This window comes from Papio anubis, chromosome 11 (genome assembly GCF_008728515.1).
Source record: "Papio anubis isolate 15944 chromosome 11, Panubis1.0, whole genome shotgun sequence".
NCBI lineage: Eukaryota > Metazoa > Chordata > Mammalia > Primates > Cercopithecidae > Papio > Papio anubis.
Window position 1 is genome coordinate 30,080,476 of NC_044986.1, and position 23,808 is coordinate 30,104,283.

Sequence of the window (23,808 nt, forward strand, 5' to 3'; positions counted from 1 at the left end):
GTTCAGTGCTTGACTCTGCTTGACTTGGAGGAGGAAAAACATTGAGGTGGGTTCAGCCTCTGCACTAATTTTTCAGTTACTGGAATATGAAATTAGATTTCTCCCCTAAATTGGGTACGCTTGCTTTTTTTTTTTTTTTGAGACGGAGTTTCACTCTTTTTGCCCAGGCTGGAGTGCAGTGGTGTGATCTCGGCTCACTGCAACCTCTGCCTCTGGGGTTTAAGCGATTCTCCTGCCTTAGCCTCCCGAGTAGCTGGGATTACAGGTGCATGCCACCATGCCTGGTTAAGTTTTTATATTTTTAGTAGAGATGGAGTTTCATCATGTTGGCCAGGCTGGTCTCGAACTCCTGACCTCAGGTGATTTACCCACCTCGGTCTCCCAAAGTATTGGGATTACAGGCGTGAACCACTGCGCCCAACAGAGTATGCATGTTTTATGGTCTTTTTTTTCTTTTTTGAGGTGGAGTCTCGCTGTCTTGCCCAGGCTGGAGGCATGATCTCGGCTCACTGCAAGCTCCGCCTCCCGGGTTCATGCCATTCTCCTGCCTCAGCTTCCAGAGTAGTTGGTACTACAGGCGCCTGCCACCACGCCCGGCTAATGTTTTTGTATTTTTGGTAGAGACAGGGTTTCACCATGTTAGTCAGGATGGTCTCCATCTCTTGACCTCATGATCCACCTGCCTTGGCCTTCCAAAGTACTGGGATTACTGGTGTGAGCCACTGCACCTGACCGTTTTTTTTTTTTTTTTTTTTTTTTTGAGGCAGAGTTTTGCCCTTGTTGTCAAGGCGGGAGTGCAGTGGCATGATCTCGGCTCACTGCAACCTCTGCCTCCTGGGTTCAAGCAATTCTCCTGCCTCAGCCTCCCGGGTAACTGGGATTACAGGCATGCACTACCACGCTCAGCTAATTTTGTATTTTTAGTAGTGATGCGGTTTCTCCTTGTTGGTCAGGCTGGTCTCAAACTCCTGACCTCAGGTTATCCACCCACCTCGGCATCCCAAAGTGCTGGGATTACAGGCGTGAGCCACTGTGCCCGGCTTTATGATCTTAAGATAGTCTCTTATCCTTTTTGTTCTATAGTTTCTATGTGTAGATTATAAAAAGAAATAACCCAAGACAGACCTCATGGTATGTCAAAAAAGTATAGGTTTTGAAGACTAACTCAGGGTAGGTAACCCTTGGGATGTGACTTCTCTGAACTGATCATCAGTTTCTGTATTTCTAAACTGGAGGTTACAATAGCAACTCAAAGGACTGTTGTAAGAATCAACATATGATATTCTTAAGTCTAAATTATTATCAATATGACTACTAAAATAATGCAGGGTCATTCAAAAATAAAAGTTAAGTGGTCCATGGTGCTATAATACATACACACCTGCATACCAAAGAAAATGGGGTTTTATGAGATGTGTGATACAGCAAAAATTTAATGCCATTTTAAGCTCAGTGATGTTTAGTAAACCTGAGAGTAGTATGCCACTCTATACTGCCTTAGTATTGAGTATTGTGTTCAGCTCTGGATACCATATTTTAAGAGATATATTGGTAAACAGGTATAACCAGAATGGTAAAAGTTTGAAAATATGTCCTATGTGGTAGCAGAAGGAACAAAAATATTTCATTTGGAAATAAAGCAATGGTAAGTCCCTCAAATTAGTTTAAAATCTTTAAAGGGCTACCAAGTAAAAGAAAAATTGGTCTGATTCACAATATCAGAAAACAAAACTATGACTACTAGGTATATGTTACTGGGTGAAGCTGTTTGATTAAGTGGAAGCCAGTAATTTTTTGTGTGTTTTTGAGATGGAGTCTGGCTCTGTCATCCAGGCTGGAGTGCAGTGGCACGACCTCGGCTCACTGCAACCTCTGCCTCCCAGGTTCAAGTGATTCTCCTGCGTCAGCCCCTCGAGTAGCTAGGATTATAGGCATGTGCCAACATGCCTGGCTAATTTTTGTATTTTTAGTGGAGACGGAGGTTTACTATGTTGGCCAGGCAGGTCTCAAACTCCTGAGCTCATGTGATCCACCTACCTCGGCCTCCCAGAGTGCTGCAATTACAGGCGTGACCCACCACATCCGGCCGCAAGCAAGCAATTTCTAACAAAGTCACCCACAAATGAAATTGCTGACTTGTCAGTTAAGCTGAATATCAAAAGCTGTCTTTTGATATTCAGGCAGAGGCTGATGCCCATGTACCGTGTATTCTACAGAGATAATTCTTATAATGAATGGGATGTTTTATTTTATAACTCTAAGATAATTTAGCATTCTATTTATGTGTATATTTTATATTTATATGTATATTTACGGATTTACAGTTTACATTTATATATTGATATATAAAATAAATCATTTATAGGTTTATTTGTAATATATAAATTATATATTTCTGTATCTCTCTTACTTTTTTCTTTTTATTTATTTTTTAAATTTTTTTTTTTTGGAGACGGAGTCTTGCTCTGTTGCCCAGGCTGGAGTGCTTTGGAGTCTGGGTGTGGTGGGTCACACCTGTAATTCCAGTACACAGGGAGGCTAAGGCAGGAGGATGGCTTGAGGCCAGGAGTTTTGAGACCAGCCTGGCCAACATAGTGAGACCCTATCTCTTAATTTTTTTTTTTTTTTTTTTAATTAGCCATGCATGGTGGCACATATCTGTACTCCCAGCTACTCAGGTCGGCTAAGGCAAGAAGTTTACTTAAGCTCAGAAGGTTGAAGCTGCAGTGAGCCACTACACTCCTGCCTGGGTGATAGAGCAAGACCCTATGTCTTTAAAAAAAAAAAAAAAAAGAAAGAAAGAAAAAGAATACTTTGGAAATGATGCAGTTGTGAACTTGTCTAATCTTCACAACATAAGGAAGAAAGAATATTGGCTTTGATGTTAGGCACACCTGAGTTTGAATTTCAGTTTTATTACCTACCAGCTCTGTGTGACCCAAAGCAAGTTATGACCTCTGTGAGCTTAATTTTTTTTTTGTCTGTAGAAAGGGGTACTAATACCTGATTAGCAGGGCTATTGTGAGAACTAAATGAAAAACATGCACAATATATGAATACCTAATTCAATGCCTGGCACATAGTACTTTCTCAACAAAAAGTTAGATCCCCTTGTCTCCCTCATGGCTTAAAAGTAATTGATTTAACCAAGAAATCTGTAGGCTTCTAGGTGAAAAGGAAACAGTAAAATTATGTCCAGGTAATTATTCTGCAAGAAAAGCAATAGGAAGCAGAGCAGCCTTCTTGTAAGAAATTTTATATTGTAAACATTACTATAGAGAGAAAAATCACATTAATTATGATTAAAAGAAAAACAAACATGAAATCAGACTTTAAGCTGTAAAATGTTAGGATGCTAAATGCAGGATGAGGGGGAATCTAATATTTAAGAATATACTTTTTCCTGGAGATCTATTGTACATCATGACGACTACAGTTAATAATGTATTATATACTTGAAAATTGATGAGTAGATCCTAAATGTTCTCACTACAGTAAAATAGTATGTGAGCTGATGAATATATTAATTTGCTTGATTTTATTAGTTTACGGTATATATGCATCTTAAAACCTATAGATATACACAATTTTAATTTGTCTATTATCCCCTAATAAAGCTGGAAGAAATAAGTAAATTCTCATATTTTCCATCAAATAACAAAGAATATACTTTTAACTTCTAAAATTAAGTATAGAAAGTAGTGTAAAATACTGCATAAAACTGCCTTTGCCTTAACCACTAGGTGGCAGAAATGACAATTACATTTGTTTATTTCATAAAACTTCAGGTGACCGTGTTTTAGAATTACAATGAATTGATGTTTCTCAAATATATATGTTGTTTTATGATTAAACATATAGCTTAAAGTATTAAATATTGATTAATTTTGCTCTCATTTTTCAGTGCTAATGAAGGCACGGGACATTTTAAGGTATTTTACTTTTTTTTTTCATTCATTTCACAAGAGGACTCTGTAGCACACAAATTCGAGTCACATTAGCGACCAAATGGAGATTGTATAAAGTTATTTAAATATGAAGTACATTTAATAATATTTTATAGATTTATGAATAAAAGTTATTAAGTAGGAATTTGTTCATTCAGAACAGTAGTCTAAGGAAACTTAAGTGAATACTTTTTAAAACTAAATCCAAATGCTATGTTAATTTAGTGATAAAAAATGTCTCAAAACATTTTTTGCGTAGTTGGCATTTTGAGTTAAATGTGAGCTTAAAATTTTATTTGCATGTAACATTTTTTGCTCAAGTTATCTTGCCCTACTTGTTACTTCAATTATTCACTGAAGTTTTAGAGGTAAGAATGAACTCCTTTGTAACATATTTAAGTTCAGAGTTGATTTAAAGATTCCAAAATCACAGGTACCATTGTATACAGTGTTACTACTATAATGCGAGTCATAAGGAAAAGGTAACTTTTAAAAAAGGGGGTAAATCAGACCTTATAGTTACTTGGGAGGTAAATATACAAGGAATAGGTGACTTTGATCTGTTCAGATTTTCAGTGACTTTGTCGAGCCTGTACTGAAAATTAGGTGAATTATACCTAGTTGGATATACTGTACTGTTTTATGAACACACTAGCTCAGAGACATGAATTAAAGCATAGGAATTGATAGGTAATTCTCTGGATGAAGCATATTATACATGTGTCTCAGAGACTGATGTGATAGAGGGAATGCAGTTTTAAGTCCCCACAATTTTTTTTTTTTTTTTTTTTTTAATATGGAGTCTTCCTCTGTCGCCCAGGCTGGAGTGCAGTGGCGCAATCTCGGCTCACTGCAACTTCCGCCTTCTGGGTTCAAGCGATTCTTGAACCCAGCCTCAGCCTCCTGAGTAGCTGGGATTATAGGCATGAACCACCACACCTGGCTAATTTTGTATTTTTAGTAGAGACGGTGTTTCACCATGTTGGCCAGGCTATTCTCAAACTCCTGACCTCTGGTGACCCACCTACCTGTGTCTCCCAAAGTGCTGGGATTACAGGTGTGAGCCACTACATCTGAACATAAATCCCCATGATTTTTGATAGCATTGAACCTCTTCTAAGTTGCAAAACATCAAACTGGTGGTGTTTAGCTTTAGGAAATTCTCGTAGCCATGTGGTGGGTGGGATAGTGGCAGATAGGTTTTTGTATGGTTTAAGCACAGGGATATATGCTACCAGTGTTCCCTGAAGATGTCTGTCTAATAACTTGCAGTAGTCAGTCCAACAGAATTTTAAAACCTCATGAAGAAAGAACTAGAGAATGAATTGAAATATTAGGCCAGGTTCGTTGGCTCACATCTGTAATCGCAGTACTTTGGGAGGCCAGTGTAGGAGGATTGCTTGGAGCCAGGAGTTCGAGACCAATCTGGGCAACATAGGAATACCCTGTCTCTATAAAAAATAAAAACGTTAGCTCTGCATGATGGCATGGGCCTATAGTTCCAGCTACTCAGGAAGCTAAGGTGGCAGGATCACGTGAACCTAGGAGATTGAGGCTGCAGTGAGCTGTGATTGTGTCACTGCACTCTAGCCTAGGTGACAGAGTAAGACTGTCTTAAAAAAAAAGAAGAGATAAAGTTTTAGTCTACTGCTTCCTCAGAAACACATGTGCAACCCAGAATATATAGCTGTGATTCTCACACATGAAAAAACATGATAGCAATACCACCTTGAAGGGTTCTTGCCAAAACATTTAGGAAGGTGATTATGCTTCTAGATTTAATTATTAATTTACAAGAAATACAGGGGACAAAGAGATGTATTAGGCTGGGCGCGGTGGCTCATGCCTGTAATCCCAGCACTTTGGGAGGCCGAGGTGGGCGGATCATGAGGTCAGGAGATCGAGACCATCCTGGCTAACACGGTGAAACCCTCAAAAAAAATTAGCCAGGCGTGGTGGCGGGCGCCTGTAGTCCCAGCTACTCTGGAGGTGGAGGCAGGAGAATGGCGTGAACCTGGGAGGCAGAGCTTGCAGTGAGACGAGATTGTGCCACTGCACTCCAGCCTGGGCGACACAGCGAGACTCCGTCTCAAAAAAAAAAAGAGAGAGATATATTAAATGAACTGTAGGAATATAATAAGCCAGATCAAGATAGTGGAAAACTACATGACAACCAATTCTGTTTCTTCAGCAAATAAATTAAAAAGGAAAGAGATGAAGAATAAACCTACAGATGAAACCTATTGATAAAAGTAACTCAAGGGACATATAAGTTAATTACATTGTATACACATTATTTGGATTTGATTTGAAAAATATAATTTTTTAAATAATAACCCCAAATTGGGCTGGGGACATTGGGTCATGCCTGTAATCCTAGTGCTTTGGGAGCCCAAGGCGAGTGGATTGCTTGAGGTCAGGAGTACGAGACTAGCCTGGCCAACATGCCACAACCCTATCTCTACTAAAAATACAAAAATTAGCCAGGCCCAGCTACTTGGGAGGCTGAGGCAAGAGAATCACTTGAACCGGGAGAGTGGAAAACTCGGCGAAGTGAGCTGAGATCATGTCACTTCACTCCAGCCTGGGCAAAAGAGTGAAACTCCATCTCAAAAAACATTATAATAACCCCAAATTGAAAACAATGTATATAACCTATTCGCTGATGAATGGATAAACAAAATGTTCTGTTTCCATATAATAGAGTATTATTTGACAGTAAAAAGGAACGAAGTGCTGATACATGGTCTGACATGGGTAAACATTGAAAACATGATGCTAAGGAAAAGAAGCCAGTCACAAAAGGCCATCCATATATTACATGATTTCATTTATCTGAAATGTGCAGAACAAGAAAATCCACAGGAGCAGAAAACAGATTAGTGGTTGGCAGAGACTTGGGGAAGAGGCTGAATGGGGAGTGACTGCCAAGAGGTACAGGTTTCTTTTTTTTTTTTTTTTTTTTTGTAGACGGAGTCTTGCTCTGTCAACCACTCGGGTGAAATGGCACAATCTGGGCTCACTGCAACCTCTGCCTCCTGGGTTCAAGCAATTCTCCTGCCTCGGCCTCCCAAGTAGCTGAGATTACAAGTGTGCCCCACTACACCCAGCTAATTTTTTGTATTTTTAGTAGAAACGGAGTTTCACCATGTTAGCCAGGCTGGTCTCGAACTCCTGACCTCAGGTGATCCACCCGCCTCAGTCTCCCAAAGTGCTGGGATTTACAGGCGTGAGCCATCTTGCCCAGCCAGGCTTCTTTTTAGGGTAATGAAAATATTCTGAAATTACATAGCAGTGATGGTTGCAAAATTTTGTAGATGTACTAAAATCCGTTTAATTGTACACTTTTAAAGGGTAAATTTAATGGTATGTGAATTTACATCTCAATAAAGCTGTTGATATTTTTAAATACGTAAGCCAAGATTCAGTAGAAACTTTGAATAGAAGCATTGTTTGTAATTTGCTTGGTGTAAACATTTTGGGGATATAAAAATGTATCTGGTTGAAACAATATATGCTTGGCCAGGTGTGGTGGCTAACACCTGTAATCCCAGCACTTTAGGAGACCACGACAGGAGAATCACTTGAAGTTAGGAGTTGAGACCAGCCTGGGCAACATGGGGAAACCCTGTCTCCACTGAAAATACAAAAATTAGCCTGGTATAGTGATGCATGCCTGTAATCCCAGGTACTCAGGAGGCTGTGGCAGGAGAATTGCTTGAACCCTGGAGGCAGAGGCTGCGGTGAGCTGAGATTGCGCCACTGCACTCCAGCCTGGGCAATAGAGCAAAACTTCATCTCAAAACAAACAAACAAAAAAACAGGCCGGGCACCGTGGCTCACACCTGTAATCCCAGCACTTTGGGAGGCTGAAGCAGGCGGATCACGAGGCCAGGAGATAGAGACCATCCTGACTAACATGATGAAACCCCGTCTCTACTATATTAGCCGGGCATGGTGGCAGGCGCCTGTAGTCCCAGCTACTTGGGAGGCTGAGGCAGGAGAATTGCGTGAACTCAGGAGGCAGTTTGCAGTGAGCCAAGATCGCGCCACTGCACTCCAGCCCGGGTGACAGAGCGAGACTCTGTCTCAACAACAAACAACAAAAAAACTGACTGGGCACGGTGGCTCACACCTATAATCCCAGCACTTTGGGAGGCCTAGGTGGGCAGATCACCTGAGGTCAGGAGTTTGAAACCAGCCTGCCCAACATGGTGAAACCCTGTCTCTACTGAGAATACAAAAATTAGTGTGGTGGCTCGCGCCTATAATCCCAGCCACTTGGGAGGCTGTGGCAGGAGAATCGCTTGAACCCGGGAGGCAGAGGTAGCAGTGAGCCAAGACCCCGTGATTCCACTCCAGCCTGGGCAACAAGAGGGAAACTCCATCTCAAAAACATATATATGTATATGCTTATGTTAGAATTTTTGTTTGAGCCCATCACTGGTTACATTTTTTTCATGAAAATTTTGTTTTAGGCCGGGCGCGGTGGCTCAAGCCTGTAATCCCAGCACTTTGGGAGGCCGAGATGGGTGGATCACGAGGTCAGGAGATCGAGACCATCCTGGCTAACACGGTGAAACCCCGTCTCTACTAAAAAAAATACAAAAAACTAGCCGGGCGAGGTGGCGGGCGCCTGTAGTCCCAGCTACTCGGGACGCTGAGGCAGGAGAATGGCGTGAACCTGGGAGGCGGAGCTTGCAGTGAGCTGAGATCTGGCCACTGCACTCCAGCCTGGGCGACAGAGCGAGACTCTGTCTCAAAAAAAAAAAAAAGAAAAAGAAAATTTTGTTTTAGTTTTCTCTTTTAGTAATGACAGCCCTATAAAACAATAAAATCATTTTCTACTGGGTTTAAGAAATTGGGGCCGGGTGCGGTGGCTCATGCCTGTAATCCCAGCACTTTGGGAGGCCAAGGCAGGTGGATCACCTGAGGTCAGGAGTTTGAGACCAGCCTGACCAATATGATTAAACCCCATCTCTACTAAAAATATAAAATTAGCCAGACGTGGTGGCAGGTGCCTGTAGTCCCAGCTACTTGGGAGGCTGAGATAGGAGAATCACTTGAACCCAAGAGGCAGAGGTTGCAGTGAGCCGAGATTGCACCACTGCACTCCAGCCTGGGTGACAGTGAGACTCCGTCTCAAAAGCTAAAATCTGTCAGGCGCAGTGGCTCACGCCTGTATTCCCAGCACTTTGGGAGGCCGAGGTGGGCGGATCATGAGGTCAGGAGATCGAGACCATCCTGGCTAACATGGTGAAACCCCGTTTCTAAAAATACAAAAATTAGCGTGATGGCACACGCATGTCGTCCCAGCTACTTGGGAGGCTGAGGCAGGAGAATCGCTTGAACCTGGAAGGCAGAGGTTGCAGTGAGCCACGATCGCGCCACTGCACTCCAGCCTGGGTGACAGAGCAAGACTCCATCTCAAAAACAGAAAACAAAGTTAAAATCCTTTACATAAAGAGCAAAATGATACAAATAATCTTAGAGACAAATGGCTTACAACACTAACAACTCTTCAGTGCTTACTATGTGACAGGTATTTTTATTAGTTATTTACATACATTAACTTATTTTCATAATAATTGTATGAAGCAGGTGCTATTTTTATCTATTTTACAAATAGAGACGCAGACAAGTTCAGGAACTTGCCCAAAGACTCACTATTAGAAAATGGCCGAACCAGGCCGGGCGCGGTGGCTCACGCTTGTAATCCCAGCACTTTGGGAGGCCGAGGCGGGCGGATCACAAGGTCAGGAGATTGAGACCATGGTGAAACCCTGTCTCTACTAAAAATACAAAAAATTAGCCGGGCGCGGTGGCGGGCGCCTGTAGTCCCAGCTACTCAGAACTAGGAAGTTTGAGCCCAGGTAGTCTGTGCCTAGAGTGCCTACGCTCAACATCTATTCTATATGCTGTACTGTGGTAATAATGGGCAGACCATTTATCAGTTGCTCAAGTATAACAAGCAAGCCCAAGACACCTAGAAAAATAAAATACCTATCTAATATATACTCTATGAGTTTTAGTCAGGAAAGTTCTTTTTTTTTTTTTTGAGACGGAGTCTTGCTCTGTCACCCAGGCTGGAGTGCAGTGGCCGGATCTCAGCTCACTGCAAGCTCCTCCTCTCAGGTTCACGCCATTCTCCTGCCTCAGCCTCCCGAGTAGCTGGGACTACAGGCACCCGCCACTTCGCCCGGCTAGTTTTTTGTGTTTTTTAGTAGAGACGGGGTTTCACCGTATTAGCCAGGATGGTCTCGATCTCCTGACCTCATGATCCGCCCGTCTCGGCCTCCCAAAGTGCTGGGATTACAGGCTTGAGCCACCGCGCCCGGCCAGGAAAGTTCTTAAGAACAAACTACTCTACAGATAGGAAAGCTGAGTGCTGTAACATGGAACAAATGTGTGCCTTGGTTCCCTGGGTAGCCATTCTAGGCTCCCAGTCTGTAAGTCCTAGAAAAACACTTTGTACTTTTCCTGAAAGGGACTGTTTAGTTCTGATTACTTCAGCTTTTCATTTGCATGAGGTCGTAGCATCCTTAGTTGTCTCAGAGAGATGGGAGCTAGGTAGGCATTAATTTTTATTTTCAAACTCTGTCATCTACTTATCACTTCCTACACCTCAAACTGTTGTGTCCCACATTCCAACCACATATGTCTAGATAGTGATCTTTTTATTTTTCACTCAAAATAAAAAGTGAAATAAATAAATACATTTTTATTTATTTAATTTAATAAATTAAATTAAATTAAATTAAATTAATGGCCGGGCCTGGTGGCTCACACCTGTAATCCCAGCACTTTGGGAGGCCAAGGTGGGCGGATCACAAGGTCAGGAGATTGAGACCATCCTGGCTAACAGTGAAACCCCGTCTCTACTAAAAAAAAAAAAAAAAAAATTAGCTGGCCGTGGTGGTGCACGCCTGTAGTCCCAGCTACTCGGGAGACAGGCAGGAGAATGGTGTGAACCTGGGAGGCGGAGCTAGCAGTGAGCTGAGATTGCGCCACTGCACTCCAGCCTGGGCGACATAGCGAGACTCCATCTCAAAAAAGAAAAAAAAAAGGAAAAAGAAATCCCTTTATTATGAAACTTTTTTAACTTACACAAAAGTAGGCAGAATAGTATAATGAACTCCCCATGTACACACCACTCCAATAATTATAAATTCATGTTAAGTATCTGTTTATGGCAACATAATAATGATACTACAGATAATCCCTTGATGAAATATTCATGCACTATTTAAATTTCCTACATTATCCCATGAAAATAGTTTGATAGTTTTTCAATCAGGATTCAGTAAGGTCCATACATTGTAATTGGTTAATGTGTTTGTCATTTACACCTCTTAATGTTTTTTAGTCTCGCCATTCCTTCTCCATCTTGTTTTTTCTTCCTCGCAGTTTTTTGTTTTTGTTTCTGTTTGTTTTTTGGTTTTTTTTTTTTTTTAGACGGAGTTCTGCTCTTGTTGCCTAGACTGAAGTACAACGGCACGATCTTGGCTCACCACAACCTCTGCCTCCCAGGTTCAAGTGATTCTCCTGCCTCAGCTGGGATTATAGGCATGCATCACCATGCCTGGCTAATTTTGTATTTTTAGTAGAGACAGGGTTTCTCCATGTTGGTCAGGCTGGTCTGGAACTCCTGACCTCGGGTGATCCACCCTCCTCGGTCTCCCAAAGTGCTGGGATTACAGGCGTGAGCCACCTCACCTAGCCCCTTGTAGTTTTTATGTTGAAGAAACAAAGTTGTTTTATTTATTTAATTATACATTTATTTTGAAATGGAGTCTTGCTCTGTCGCCCAGGCTGGAGTGCAGTGGTGTGATTTCAGCTCACTGCAACCTCCACCTCCCAGGTTCAAATGATTTTCCTGCCTCAGCCTCCTGAATAGCTGGGATTACAGGTGCATGCCACCACACCCGGCTAATTTTTTTTGCATTTTTTTGGTAGAGATGGGGTTTCACCATGGTGGCCAGGCTGGTCTCGAACTCCTAACCTCAAATGATCTGCATGCCTCTGCCTCCCAAAGTGCTGGGATTGCAGGCGTGAGCCACCATGCCCAGCCTCGAAGTTGTTTTAGACATTTGGTATTGGGTGTTTTCTCTGTGTCTTTGAAGTGTAAGTTCAGTACGTGAAATGAATGAATACATTTTACTCTGAGTTTTGTTTTTTCAATGAAACATTAAAATAAACCAAGCCTATTTAGAAAAATTGTTGACATACTTTTCAGAAAGGGAAAGCTAAGCAGAATTTCCATTTTTTTTCTCTGATATGTATACTAACTTGCTTCATAGTAAGTCTTTTCAAGAGTCTATTGCATCATCTTTGCTGTAAAATTTTCTTTAATGTTTACACATTACATATATATACATACATCTCACGCATGTACAGGTATATTTAACCTAAAAATAGTTTTATCTATCTATTTTTGTAGCCATTGGAAAAGAAGTTTGTTCGAGTTTCAGGAGAAGCAACTATTGGGCATGTAGAAAAATTCCTCAGAAGAAAAATGGGTCTTGATCCAGCTTGTCAGGTACAGTACTTATATGTAAAAGAATAGGTAAAGTTGTGAGATTACCTTTAGCACACTGAAGAAATAACTCGCTAGGATTTCATGCAATTATTTTTGTTTTGTGATGTTGTAGACATTGTTAATGCTAACTGAATATCGATACATAGTGATTCATGCCTCCAGCTCTAATCACATTTGATTTACTGTCCATTTCTTTTTTTTTTTTTTTTTCTTTTTTTGAGACAGTCTGTTTCTGTTGCCCAGGCTGAAGTACATCGACACAATCATGGCTCACTGCAACGTTGAGGTTTTCCTGGGCTTGGTTTGTCCTGCCTCCTGTCTCAACCTCCTGAGTAGTTAGGACTAGAGGCACATGCCACCATGCCCATCTTATTTTTTTTTTTTTTAAGAGTTGTGGTCTTGCTATGTTGTCCAGGCTGGTCTCAAACTGCGAGCCTCAAGTAATCCTCCTGCCTCAGCTTCCCAAAGCACTAGGATTATAGGAGTTAGCCACTGTGCCAGGCTAGTATCCATTTCCTACTGCCACTGATGGCAATCTATTAGTATCAGAGAAAAGCTGAAGATAGGAGAAATATTAGAGTCTTCAGTTCCAACTCTTTCCATTTTGGTAGTAGAGAAAAATATTGCTTATCATCCACTTTTCTTCATAGGACATCCTTGCATTTATTAGTTGTTCAAGTATAACAAGCAAGCTCGACCAGGCACAGTGGCTCACGCCTGTAATCCCAGCACTTTGGGAGGCTGAGGTGGGCAGATCACGAGGTCAGGAGATCCAGCCTGACTAACATGGCGAAACCTCGTCTCTACTAAAAATACAAAAATTAGCCAGATGTGCTGGCATGCACCTGTAATCCCAGCTACTCAGGAGGTTGAGGCAGGAGAATCACTTGAACCTGGGAGACAGAGGTTGCAGTGAGCCAAGATTGAGCTACCGCACTCCAGTCTGGGCGACAGAGCAAGACTCCATCTCAAAACCAAACAAAACAAAAAAACAAGCAAAGCTCAGGACACCTAAGAGAAGTGAAATATATTTATCTAATAGGGACCTATTAGTTTTTTGTTTTGTTTTGTTTTGTTTTGTTTTGAGATGGAGTTCCACTCTGTCGCCTAGGCTGGAGTGCAGTGGCATGATCTCGGCTCACTGCAACCTCTGCTCCCCGGGTTCAAGCGATTCTCCTGCCTCAGCCTTCCTGAGTAGCTGGGATTACAGGCAGGTGCCATCATGCCCAGCTAATTTAGTATTTTTAGTAGAGATGGGGTTTCTCCATGTTGGTCTGGCTGGTCTCAAACTTCTGACCTCAGGTGATCCTCCTACCTCAGCCTCCCAAAGTGCTGGGATTATAGGCATGAGCCACCGTGCCCGGCTGACCCTATTAGTTTTTTTTATGGATTAAAAGAGATCTCCTGTTCTAGCTATGTAATATTTTTCTTTTTTTTTTGAGGCGGAGTCTCACTCCATTGCCCAGGCTGAAGTGCAGTGGGGCGGTCCCAGCTCACTGCAACTTCCGCCTCCTGGGTTCAAGTGATTCTCCTGCCTCAGGCTCCCAAGTAGCTGGGATTACAGGCCTGTGCCACCACACCCGGCTAATTTTTGTGTTTTTAGTAGAGACGGGGTTTCACCATGTTGTTGGTCAGGCTGGTATCAATCTCCTGACCTCGTGATCTGCCTGCCTTGGCCTCCCAAAGTGCTGGATTACAGGCGTGAGCCACCGCACCTGGCTGTAATATTTTCTTGTTGTACGATGGAAGCTTCAAACTTCATATATCATTGAACATAAAAGTAAAATATACTCGTAGTTCTAGTTATGTGGTCCAGTTAGTAAAAATGCACATTTATTTAGCTTTGCTTTTTCATTAGTCAAATTTAAAAAGCATTTTTGTTATTCTCCATCATGTGTAAAGTCTTATAGAATAATTTTTATCTGAAATGCTGTGTATTGTGGCTAGGCACGATGGCTCACTTGTATAATCCCAGCACTTTGGGAGGCCAAGGCAGGTGGATCATTTGAGGTCAGGAGTTTGAGACTAGCCTGGCCAACATGGTGAAACCCTGTCTCTATTAAAAAATGAAAAATAGCTTGGCATGGTGGCACACTCCTGTAATCCCAGCTACTCGGGAGGCTGAGGCTGAAGAATTGCTTGAACCTGGGAGATGGAGGTTGCAGTGAGCCTAGATCATGCCATTGCACTTCAGCCTGGGTGACAGAGTGATAATCTGTCTCAAAAAAATAGTAAAATAAAATAAAATAATAAAATACTCTATTATTAGTTAAATTAATAGATATGTTAAAACAGTGACTGGCCAGGTGCAGTGGCTCATGCCTTTAAATCCCAGCACTTTGGGAGGTCGAGGCAGGCAGATCACCTGAGGTCAGGAGTTCAAGACCAGCCTGGCCAACGTGGTAAAACCCTGTCTCTACCAAAAATACAAAAATTAGCCAGGTATAGTGGTGCACACCTGTAGTCCTGGCTACTTAGGAGGCTGAGGCAGGAGAATCACTTGAACCCGGGAGGTGGAGGTTGCAGTGAGTCAAGACCATGCCACTACACCCCTACCTGGGCGACAAGAGGGAGACTCTATATCAAAAAAGAAAAGGGCCAGACGCAGTGGCTCACACCTGTAATCCTAACACTTTGGGAGGCCAAGGCAGGTGGATCACCTGAGGTCAGGAGTTCAAGACCAGCCCGACCAACATGGTAAACTCCATCTCTACTAAAATATAAAATTAGCTGGGCACGGTGGCACATGCCTGTAATCCCAGCTACTCGGGAGGCTGAGGCAGGAGAATCGCTTGAACCCGGGAGGCAGAGGTTGCTATGAGCCGAGATGGCACCACTGCACTCTAGCCTGGGCAACAACAGCGAAACTCCAACTAAGAAAAAAAAAGTGACTGAAAGTTTGCTAGTGTTTTTAGTACCAGTATTTACTAGTAGTTAAATATATACTAAATCCAATAAAATATGACTTCTCTAACTGAGCTTAACATATCCTGGTTATATCTCATGGCAGCTGAAAACTAGAAATGACTTATTTTTTACCTTGTAGCCACAGCACACTTGAGGTTATTCTTAGGTTTTGGTTAGAAATAAAACTGGTTAGTGACTCCTGGATTAAGAATTGTGAGTGATCCCATAACAGCCTATTATTTCTAAAAGCAGAAGTCAGAAGACTTGCCCTTATTATAGAATAAGAAGTGACACCCTCCTGGGTATATGGATTATTCTGTGGCTATATAAGTATTTGTGTGTGTGTTTTGTGGTTTTTTGTTTGTTTGTTTTTTTGGTGGCAAGGATAATATACTGTGTTGCTCAGGCTGGACTTCTGTGTGTGTGATACAGAGTCTTGCTCTGTCACCCATGCTGGAGTGCAATGGCACAATCTTGACTCATTGCAGTCTCTACCTCCTGGGTTCTAGCAATTCTTCTGCCTCAGCCTCCCAGGTAGCTGGGATTAGAGGTGCACACCACCATGCCCGGCTAAATTTTTTGTGTTTTTCAGTAGAGATGGGGTTTCATCATTTTGCCCAGTCTGGTCTCAAACTCCTGGCCTCAAGTGATCCTCCTACCTCAGCCTCCCAAACTACTGGGATTACAGGCATGAGCCACTGTGCCCAGCCTGTTTTTTTAATTGACAGAAACAATATATATTGGGTTGGGCGTGGTGGTTTACGCCTGTAATCCCAGCACTTTGGGAGGCCAAAGTGGGTGGATAGCTTGAGCCCAGGAGTTCGAGACCAGCCTGGGCAACATAGCGAAACACCAGCTCTACAAAAAATACCAAAATTAGCCAGGTGTGGTGGCACACACCTGTAATCCTAGTAGTCCTAGCTCCTAGGGAGGCTGAGGTGGGAGGATCATTTGAGCCTGGGAGGTCGAGGCTGCAGTGATCCACGATTTCTCTGCTGCACTGAGCCTGGGTGACAGCAATACACTGTCTCAAAAAAATAAAAATAGAAATAAGTGAAGGCCAGGCAAGGTGGCTCACACCTGTAATCCCAGCACTTACAGAGGCCAAGGTGAGTGGATCACCTGAGGTTAGAAGTCCAAGACTAGCCTGGCCAGCGTGGTGAAACCCTGTCCCTAGTAAATACAAAAATTAGCCAGGCGTGGTGGCACATACCTATAGTCCCAGCTACTTGGGAGGCTGAGGTGGGAGGAGCCCTTGAACCCAGGAAGCAGAGGTTGCAGTGAGCTGCAACCACACCACTGCACTCCAGCCTAGGTGAGAGAGTGAGACTCTGTCTCAAAAAAAAGAGAAATAAAGAAATCATACCTATTTATTGTATACAACATGATGTTTTGAAATATGTATACATTGTGGGATGGCAAAATTGAGCTAATTAACATACCATTACCCCACATTTTTTGTGGTGAAAACACCTGAAATCTCTATTCAGCAGTTACAATATATTGTTGTTATTATTATTATTATTTGTTTGTTTGTTTTTGAGATGGAGTCTCACTCTGTCGCCCAGGCTAGAGTGCAGTGGCACGATCTCGGCTCACTGCAAGCTCCGCCTCCCAGGTTCACGCCATTCTCCTGCCTCAGCCTCCTGAGTAGCTGGGACTACAGACACCCGTCATCACGCCCAGCTAATTTTTTGTATTTTTAGTAGAAACGGGGTTTCACTGTGTTAGCCAGGATGGTCTCGATCTCCTGACCTCATAGTCCGCCCACCTCGGCCTCCCAAAGTGCTGGGATTACAGGCGTGAGCTACCACGCCCAGCCTATAATATATTATTAAGTATAGTCACCATGTTTTACAGTATATCTCTTCTAAGTTGATTTTGTTACCTAAAAATGTGGATTTCTTCTTTGCTTACGTCATAGAATTTAAGGCTTTTAGCATTTTGAAATAAAATGATACAAAGGCTCATACCTGTAATCCCAGCTGCTCTGTAGGCTGAGGTAGGAGGATCACCTAAGCTTGGGGGGTCAAGGTGGCAGTGCATGATGAGACCCTGTCTCAAAAAAAAAATGATATAAAATTTGTTTCAACCTTTAATTTTCTTTTTCAGCTCTTGGCTCTCTAAATAAATATTATACCACTCAGCTACTTATAGCTGGTAATGTTCATAAATTATTATTTAACCAAAATGTTAAAATAGAATTATCAAATACACAGACCCATTAATTGGGGACTAAAATTGTTGAGGCCTAAATTTAAGATAGAGTAAGTAATTAAGAGTTACTTCTAATATGAACAAAACGTGGAGCTGGTTTACTAGTCATCAGACTACAATTCTTGGTGTCCTGCAGTCCCTTGAGCCTGCTATGCTGCCTTTCTTAAACCAGTTAGTTGCAGGTGGGAAATGTGTGCATGGTTTACAGATACGTGACCTTCATTTGTGGTTATTTACTAACAGGAATGAGTAATTCCCACAGGTCTGTTAAACTTTAAAGTTATTTGTGGCAGATCAGATTTTAAAAACAAGACAACAGGTCATGTGTTCTTTTTTGTTGTTGTTGAGACAACGTTTCGCCGTTTTTGCCCAGGGTGGAGCGCAATGGCGTGATGATCTCGGCTCACCACAACCTCCGCCTCCTGGGTTAAAGCGATTCTCCTGCCTCAGCCTCCCAAGTAGCTGGGATTACAGGCATGTGCCACCATGCCTGGCTAATTTTTTAGTTTTTTTAGTAGAGACAGGGTTTCTCCATGTTGGCCAGGCTGGTCTCGAACACCCAGCCTCAGGCGATCTGCCCACCTCGGCCTCCTAAAGTGCTGCGATTACAAGCGTGAGCCACCGCGCCCGGCCATCATGTGTGTGTGTGGTTTTTTTTTGAGGCAAGAGTCTCGCTGTGTCGCCCAGGCCGGAGTGCAGTGGTGCAATCTCAGCTCACTGCAAGCTCTGCCTCCTGGGTTCACGCCATTCTCCTGCCTCAGCCTCCCGAGTAGCTGGGACTGCAGGCGCCCGCCACCATGCCTGGCTAATTTTTTTGTATTTTTAGTAGAGATGGGGTTTCATCATGTTAGCCAGGATGGTCTTGATCTCCTGACCTTGTGATCCGCCTGCCTCGGCCTCCCAAAGTGCTGGGATTACAGGCGTGAGCCACCGCGCCCAGCCCTATCATGTGTTCTTAAGAAAGATTTAAGTTCATTTAAAATTTAGAGATCAATAATTATCCAAATATGTTTCTGTCTCAGAGACTCCAGTGTCTCAGGGTTACTGTGGTTGATTTAGTGATATTTACTTGTTGATGTCTTATTGTATTTTGCTTTATATGTAATTAGTATTGTTTTATATTGCTTTGTACATTGTTTGATATTCAGACCTTATTTTGCTTTTATGAAATGAAATTTAGAACATAACCTCACATTGATCACTAAAAATTCTTCTATAAGATGTGATATTTGATTTTGTTAATCCTGCCATAACTAATTCCATCTTAAAAGTTAGGTTGGTCAGGCACGGTGGCTCACACCTGTAATCCCAGCATTTTGGGAGGCTGAGGCAGGCAGATCATGAGGTCAAGAGATCAAGACCATCCTGGCCAACATGGTGAAACCCCGTGTCTACTAAAAATACAAAAATTAGGTGGGCATGGTGGTACACACTTGTATAGTCCCAGCTACTCAGGAAGATGAGGCAGGAGAATCACATGAATCCGGCAGGCGGAGGTTGCAGTGAGCCATGATCGCACCACTACACTCAAGCCTGGTGACAGAGCAAGACTCCGTCTCAAACAAAAAGAAAAAGTTACGTTATTTATTATTATTACTTATTTGGTGTATGATATTAAGCCTTCTATTAAATTTAGTTTCCAAAAATTTTTTAAGGACTAATATATGATGTTTCCTTACCATTTATTATATATTGTTACTAAATTGACTGTCTATGTATTTGACCTGAGGAGTACAAAGATGAGACAAAATTCATGCCATCAGGGGACTCAGAGTTTTGTAGGAAAGATATATAAGTAAACAACTAACTGACAATAGTATGTAATGAATGCAACAGTAGAGATAACACAAAAGTGAATGATTTAACTCAGGAATGGGATTGAAGAACAGATAGGAATTTGCCAGACACACAGAAAAAAAGAACTTAATAGCGAAGAAAAGAGTATGTATGACCGGGTCCGGTGGTTCATGCTTGTAATCCCAGCACTTTGGGAGGCCGAGGCAGGCGCATCACAAGGTCAAGAGATCAAGACCATCCTGGCCAACATGGTGAAACCCTGTCTCTACTAAAAATACAAAAAAAAATTAGCTGGGCATGGTGGTACGCCTATAGTCCCAGCTACTTGGGAGGCTGAGGGAGGAGAATCGCTTGAACCCAGGAGGCAGAGGTTGCAGTGAGCTGAGATCCCGCCACTGCATTCCAGCCTGGGTGACAGAGTGAGACTCCATCTCAAAAAAAAAAAAAAAAAAAGAAAGAAAGAAAAGAGTATGTGTGATCAAAGGAATGAGCCATTGTGGCTTATCAAAGCACATTGATTGAAAAATCTTAACTTGGAAGCTCTAGCATGATCTTGCTTTTAAAAAGATACAGACTTTTTCTCCTTTTAATAAGACTACTTTCATGGTCTGATTTCTTCTCTGAGATTCAAAAATATTTTTGTTATCTGTTCTTGATACTACAGAGGGTAAGATATTATGCACAAAAAGTTAACGTATCAGCCTTGAGGCTGCTGTCGTTAGAAGGACCTGCTTACAAAGCTGGCCTTTGGCTGTCTGGGAACTAGGCCTGCAAAAAGTTTCCTACACTAATATGAAAAGTTTCCTAAGTGCAATTTGGTAGTTGTTAGACAACGAGTGCCAACTAAACCAACTTTTTTTTTCTTTTTTCTTTTTTCTTTTTTTTTTTTTCCAGATGGAGTCTTGCTCTGTTGCCCAGGCTGGAGTGCAGTGGCACCATCTTGGCTTACTGCAGCCTCTGCCTCCTGGGTTCAAGCCATTCTCTGCCTCAGCCTCCCGAGTAGCTGGGATTACAGGCGACTGCCACCATGCCTAGCTAATTTTTTTGTATTTTTAGTAGAGACGGGGTTTTAGTGTCTTGGCCAGGCTGGTCTTTAACTGCTGACCTTGTGATCTGCCTGCCTCGGCCTCCCAAAGTGCTGGGATTACAGGTGTGAGCCACTGCGCCCGGACTTTTTTTCCTTTTTTTTTTTTTTTTTGAAATGGAGTCTCTCTCTGTTACCCAGGCTGTAATGCAGTGGCGCAATCTCGGCTCACTACAACTTCTGGCTCCTAGGTTCAAGTGATCCTCCTGCCTCAGTCTCCTGAGTAGCTGGAATTACAGGTGTCCGCAACCATGCCCGGCTAATTTTTGTCTTTTTTGTAGAGATGGGGTTTTGCCACGTTAGCCAGGCTGGTCTCGAACTCCTGACCTCAGGTGATCTGCCCTCCTCGGCCTCCCAAAGTGCTGGGATTATAGGCGTGAGCCACCGCACCCGGCTGATCCCATTTTATTTATTTTATTTTATTTTATTTTATTTTATTTATTTTTTTTTTTTGAGACGGAGTCTCGCTCTGCTGCCCAGGCTGGAGTACAGTGGCCGGATCTCAGCTCACTGCAAGCTCCGCCTCCTGGGTTCACGCCATTCTCCTGCCTCAGCCTCCCGAGCAGCTGGGACTACAGGCGCCCGCCACCTCGCCTGGCTTATTTTTTTGTATTTTTAGTAGAGACAGGGTTTCACCGTGTTAGCCAGGATGGTCTCGATCTCCTGACCTCGTGATCCGCCCGTCTCGGCCTCCCAAAGTGCTGGGATTACAGGCTTGAGCCACCGCGCCCGGCCCTCATTTTTTTTAAAGCAAAAAATGAATAACAGAAAAACCCACATGCACCCATAGTGTTCTAGGACCATACACATCAAACTCTTAGAAACTGACCAACCCCAGCTGAGTGTGGTGGCTCATGCCTGCAATCCCAGCACTTTGGGAGGCCGAGGTGGGCGGATCACCTGAGTTCAGGAGTTTGAGACCAGCCTGACCAACATGAGAAACCCCGTGTCTACTAAAAATAGAAAATTAGCCACACATGGTGATGCATGCCTGTAATCCCAGCTACTTGGGAAGCTGAGGCAGGAAGATCGCTTGAACCTGGGAGAGGCAGAGTTTGCAGTGAGCCAAGGTTGTGCCATTGCCCTCCAGCCTGGGCAACAAGAGTGAAACTCCATCTCAAAAAGAAAGAACAAAGAAACTGACCACCCTCTAGGGGCTAGGATTGAAGTGAGGATTTATCATTCTACATTCTACATTTTTTTTAAGTTTGTTACTATATATACCTGTCTGTTTTTATTTTATTTCTTTATTTTTTTGAGATGAGGTTACATTCTGTCGCCCAGGCTGGGGGTGGAGCGGTGCGATTCATATCTCACTGCCTCAAACTCAAGGAATCCTCCTGCCTCAGCTTCCCAAGCAGCTAAGATGATAGATGAGAGCCACAGTACCGAGCACCTCTGTGTTTTCTGAATTTGTTACAGTGAATTATTTTTTAAAGATTTTTGTAAAGCTTTTTACAAAAAAAGTAAAGATCTGTAAAAATTCAAAGTTGAAAATATAGTAATAATACCATGAATGTATACCATGTGGTAAAGCCCACTAAGAGTGATGGTTTTTGGATTGCTAAATATTTAATGAAACATAGGCCCAGTGCTTTGGCTCATGCCTGTAATCCCAGCACTTTGGGAGCCTGACGTGGGCGGATCACCTAAGGTTAGGAGTTTGAGACCAGGCTGGCCAACATGGGGAAATCCCATCTCTACTAAAAATACAAAAATTAGCCAGGCGTGGTGGTGTGCCCTTGTAATCCCAGCTACTCGGGAGGCTGAGGCACGAGAATCGCTTCATCCTGAGAGGCAGGGGTTGCAGTGTGCTGAGATTGCGCCACTGCACTCCAGCCTGGGTGACAGAGTGAGACTGTTGTCTTAAAAAAAAAAAAAAATTAATAAAACAATGATAGTACCAAATTCTTTAATTTTTTATGGATCTGTTCTGTGTGTAAGATCTCATATCATTACTTTTAAGTCATTTTGGAAATACCACTCTAAAAACAGGTGACTAGGCCGGGCGTGGTGGCTCAAGCCTGTAATCCCAGCACTTTGGGAGGCCGAGACGGGCGGATCACGAGGTCAGGAGATCTAGACCATCCTGGCTAACACGGTGAAACCCCGTCTCTACTAAAAAATACAAAAAACTAGCCGGGCGATGTGGCGGACGCCTGTAGTCCCAGCTACTCGGGGGGCTGAGGCAGGAGAATGGCGTGAACCCGGGAGGCGGAGCTTGCAGTGAGCTGAGACCCGGCCACAGCACTCCAGCCTGGGCGACAGAGCGAGACTCCGTCTCAAAAAAAAAAAAAAAAAAAAAAAAACAGGTGACAGGCTAGATTTGGCCCTTGAGTATGCCAGCCTGGGTTCTATCTCATAATTCTATATAATCTCAGATTAGTAACAACTTTTGCATTTTAGACTTACTAGCTTTTAAATTGACAGAGTGGTATTTGCAAAATGAAAGCACAGCCACACTGTGGCTGCTTTTGTGCGATAACAGCTGAATTGAAGAGTTATAACAGAGATGCTGTGACCCACAAAGCCTAAAGCATTTATTATTTGGCCCTTTGCAGAAAAGGTTTGCCAACCCCGAGATGGCATTTAGGCTTTGGAGAGAGTTAGACCTTGGACAGACCTGGTTTTATATCTGAACTTTGCTATTTACTAGCTTTGTGACCTCAGGAAAGTTTAATGTCTTCACTTCTTAGTTTCCCTATCTGTAAAATTGGAATTGTAGTTACCTAGTTCATAGGCATATGAGGATTAGATAACACATATCAAATACATATGTAACTTATTGTACATAGTGGCTGCTCATTTAAATGCAGCTACTATTACTGTTCTTTCCCAACCATGCTGAAAGTTTTTAGAGTTTAACATGTTGACAGTGTATAGAATTGATTGGAGTAAACAGTATTTGAAGATAAGAAGTCTGGCTAGGAGGTGGTTTTAGTGGTTTAAGCCTACGGGCAGTAGTCGAGAGGTACGATATGAATGCAAGAGATAGGAAGAAAGAAGCAATAGGACTTTGTAATTGATTGTATGTAAGAAGAAAGGAAAAGGAGAAAGAGGAAGCAGAGGTGACATTCTGGTATGGAAGACAAGGAGAAATTTCATGCCATAATCTAAATAGTAATGTTAGGAGATGGAGCCAGTTAAGTGATATATATGTGTGTGTGTGTGTATATGTGTGTGTGTGTGTATATATATATATGTTGTTGAGGATCTAACCCCTTTTTAAGGTAATAGGAAGGGAGTAGTACTCAGTGAAAGATTAAAGATTTGCATTTCTATCTTAGCAAGTAAGTATAGTAGAGTCTTAGTAAAAT

General features: G+C 42.6%; 1 protein-coding gene across 3 annotated transcripts in view; it reads left to right on the forward strand.

Moving 5' to 3' along the window:
* The window catches only part of PCGF6 (polycomb group ring finger 6), a 49,726-nt gene that overhangs the window by 12,070 nt on the left and 13,848 nt on the right, over window positions 1-23,808 (forward strand). For all 3 annotated transcript variants that reach the window (XR_002524422.2, XM_003904207.3, XM_009215284.2), the window contains 2 exons: window positions 3,905-3,932; window positions 12,388-12,486. Coding sequence is in view for 2 of the 3 variants with exons in the window: in XM_003904207.3 (XP_003904256.2) it covers window positions 3,905-3,932; window positions 12,388-12,486 (127 nt within the window). In the remaining variant the exon portion in view is untranslated. The remainder of the gene's footprint in view (window positions 1-3,904; window positions 3,933-12,387; window positions 12,487-23,808) is intronic.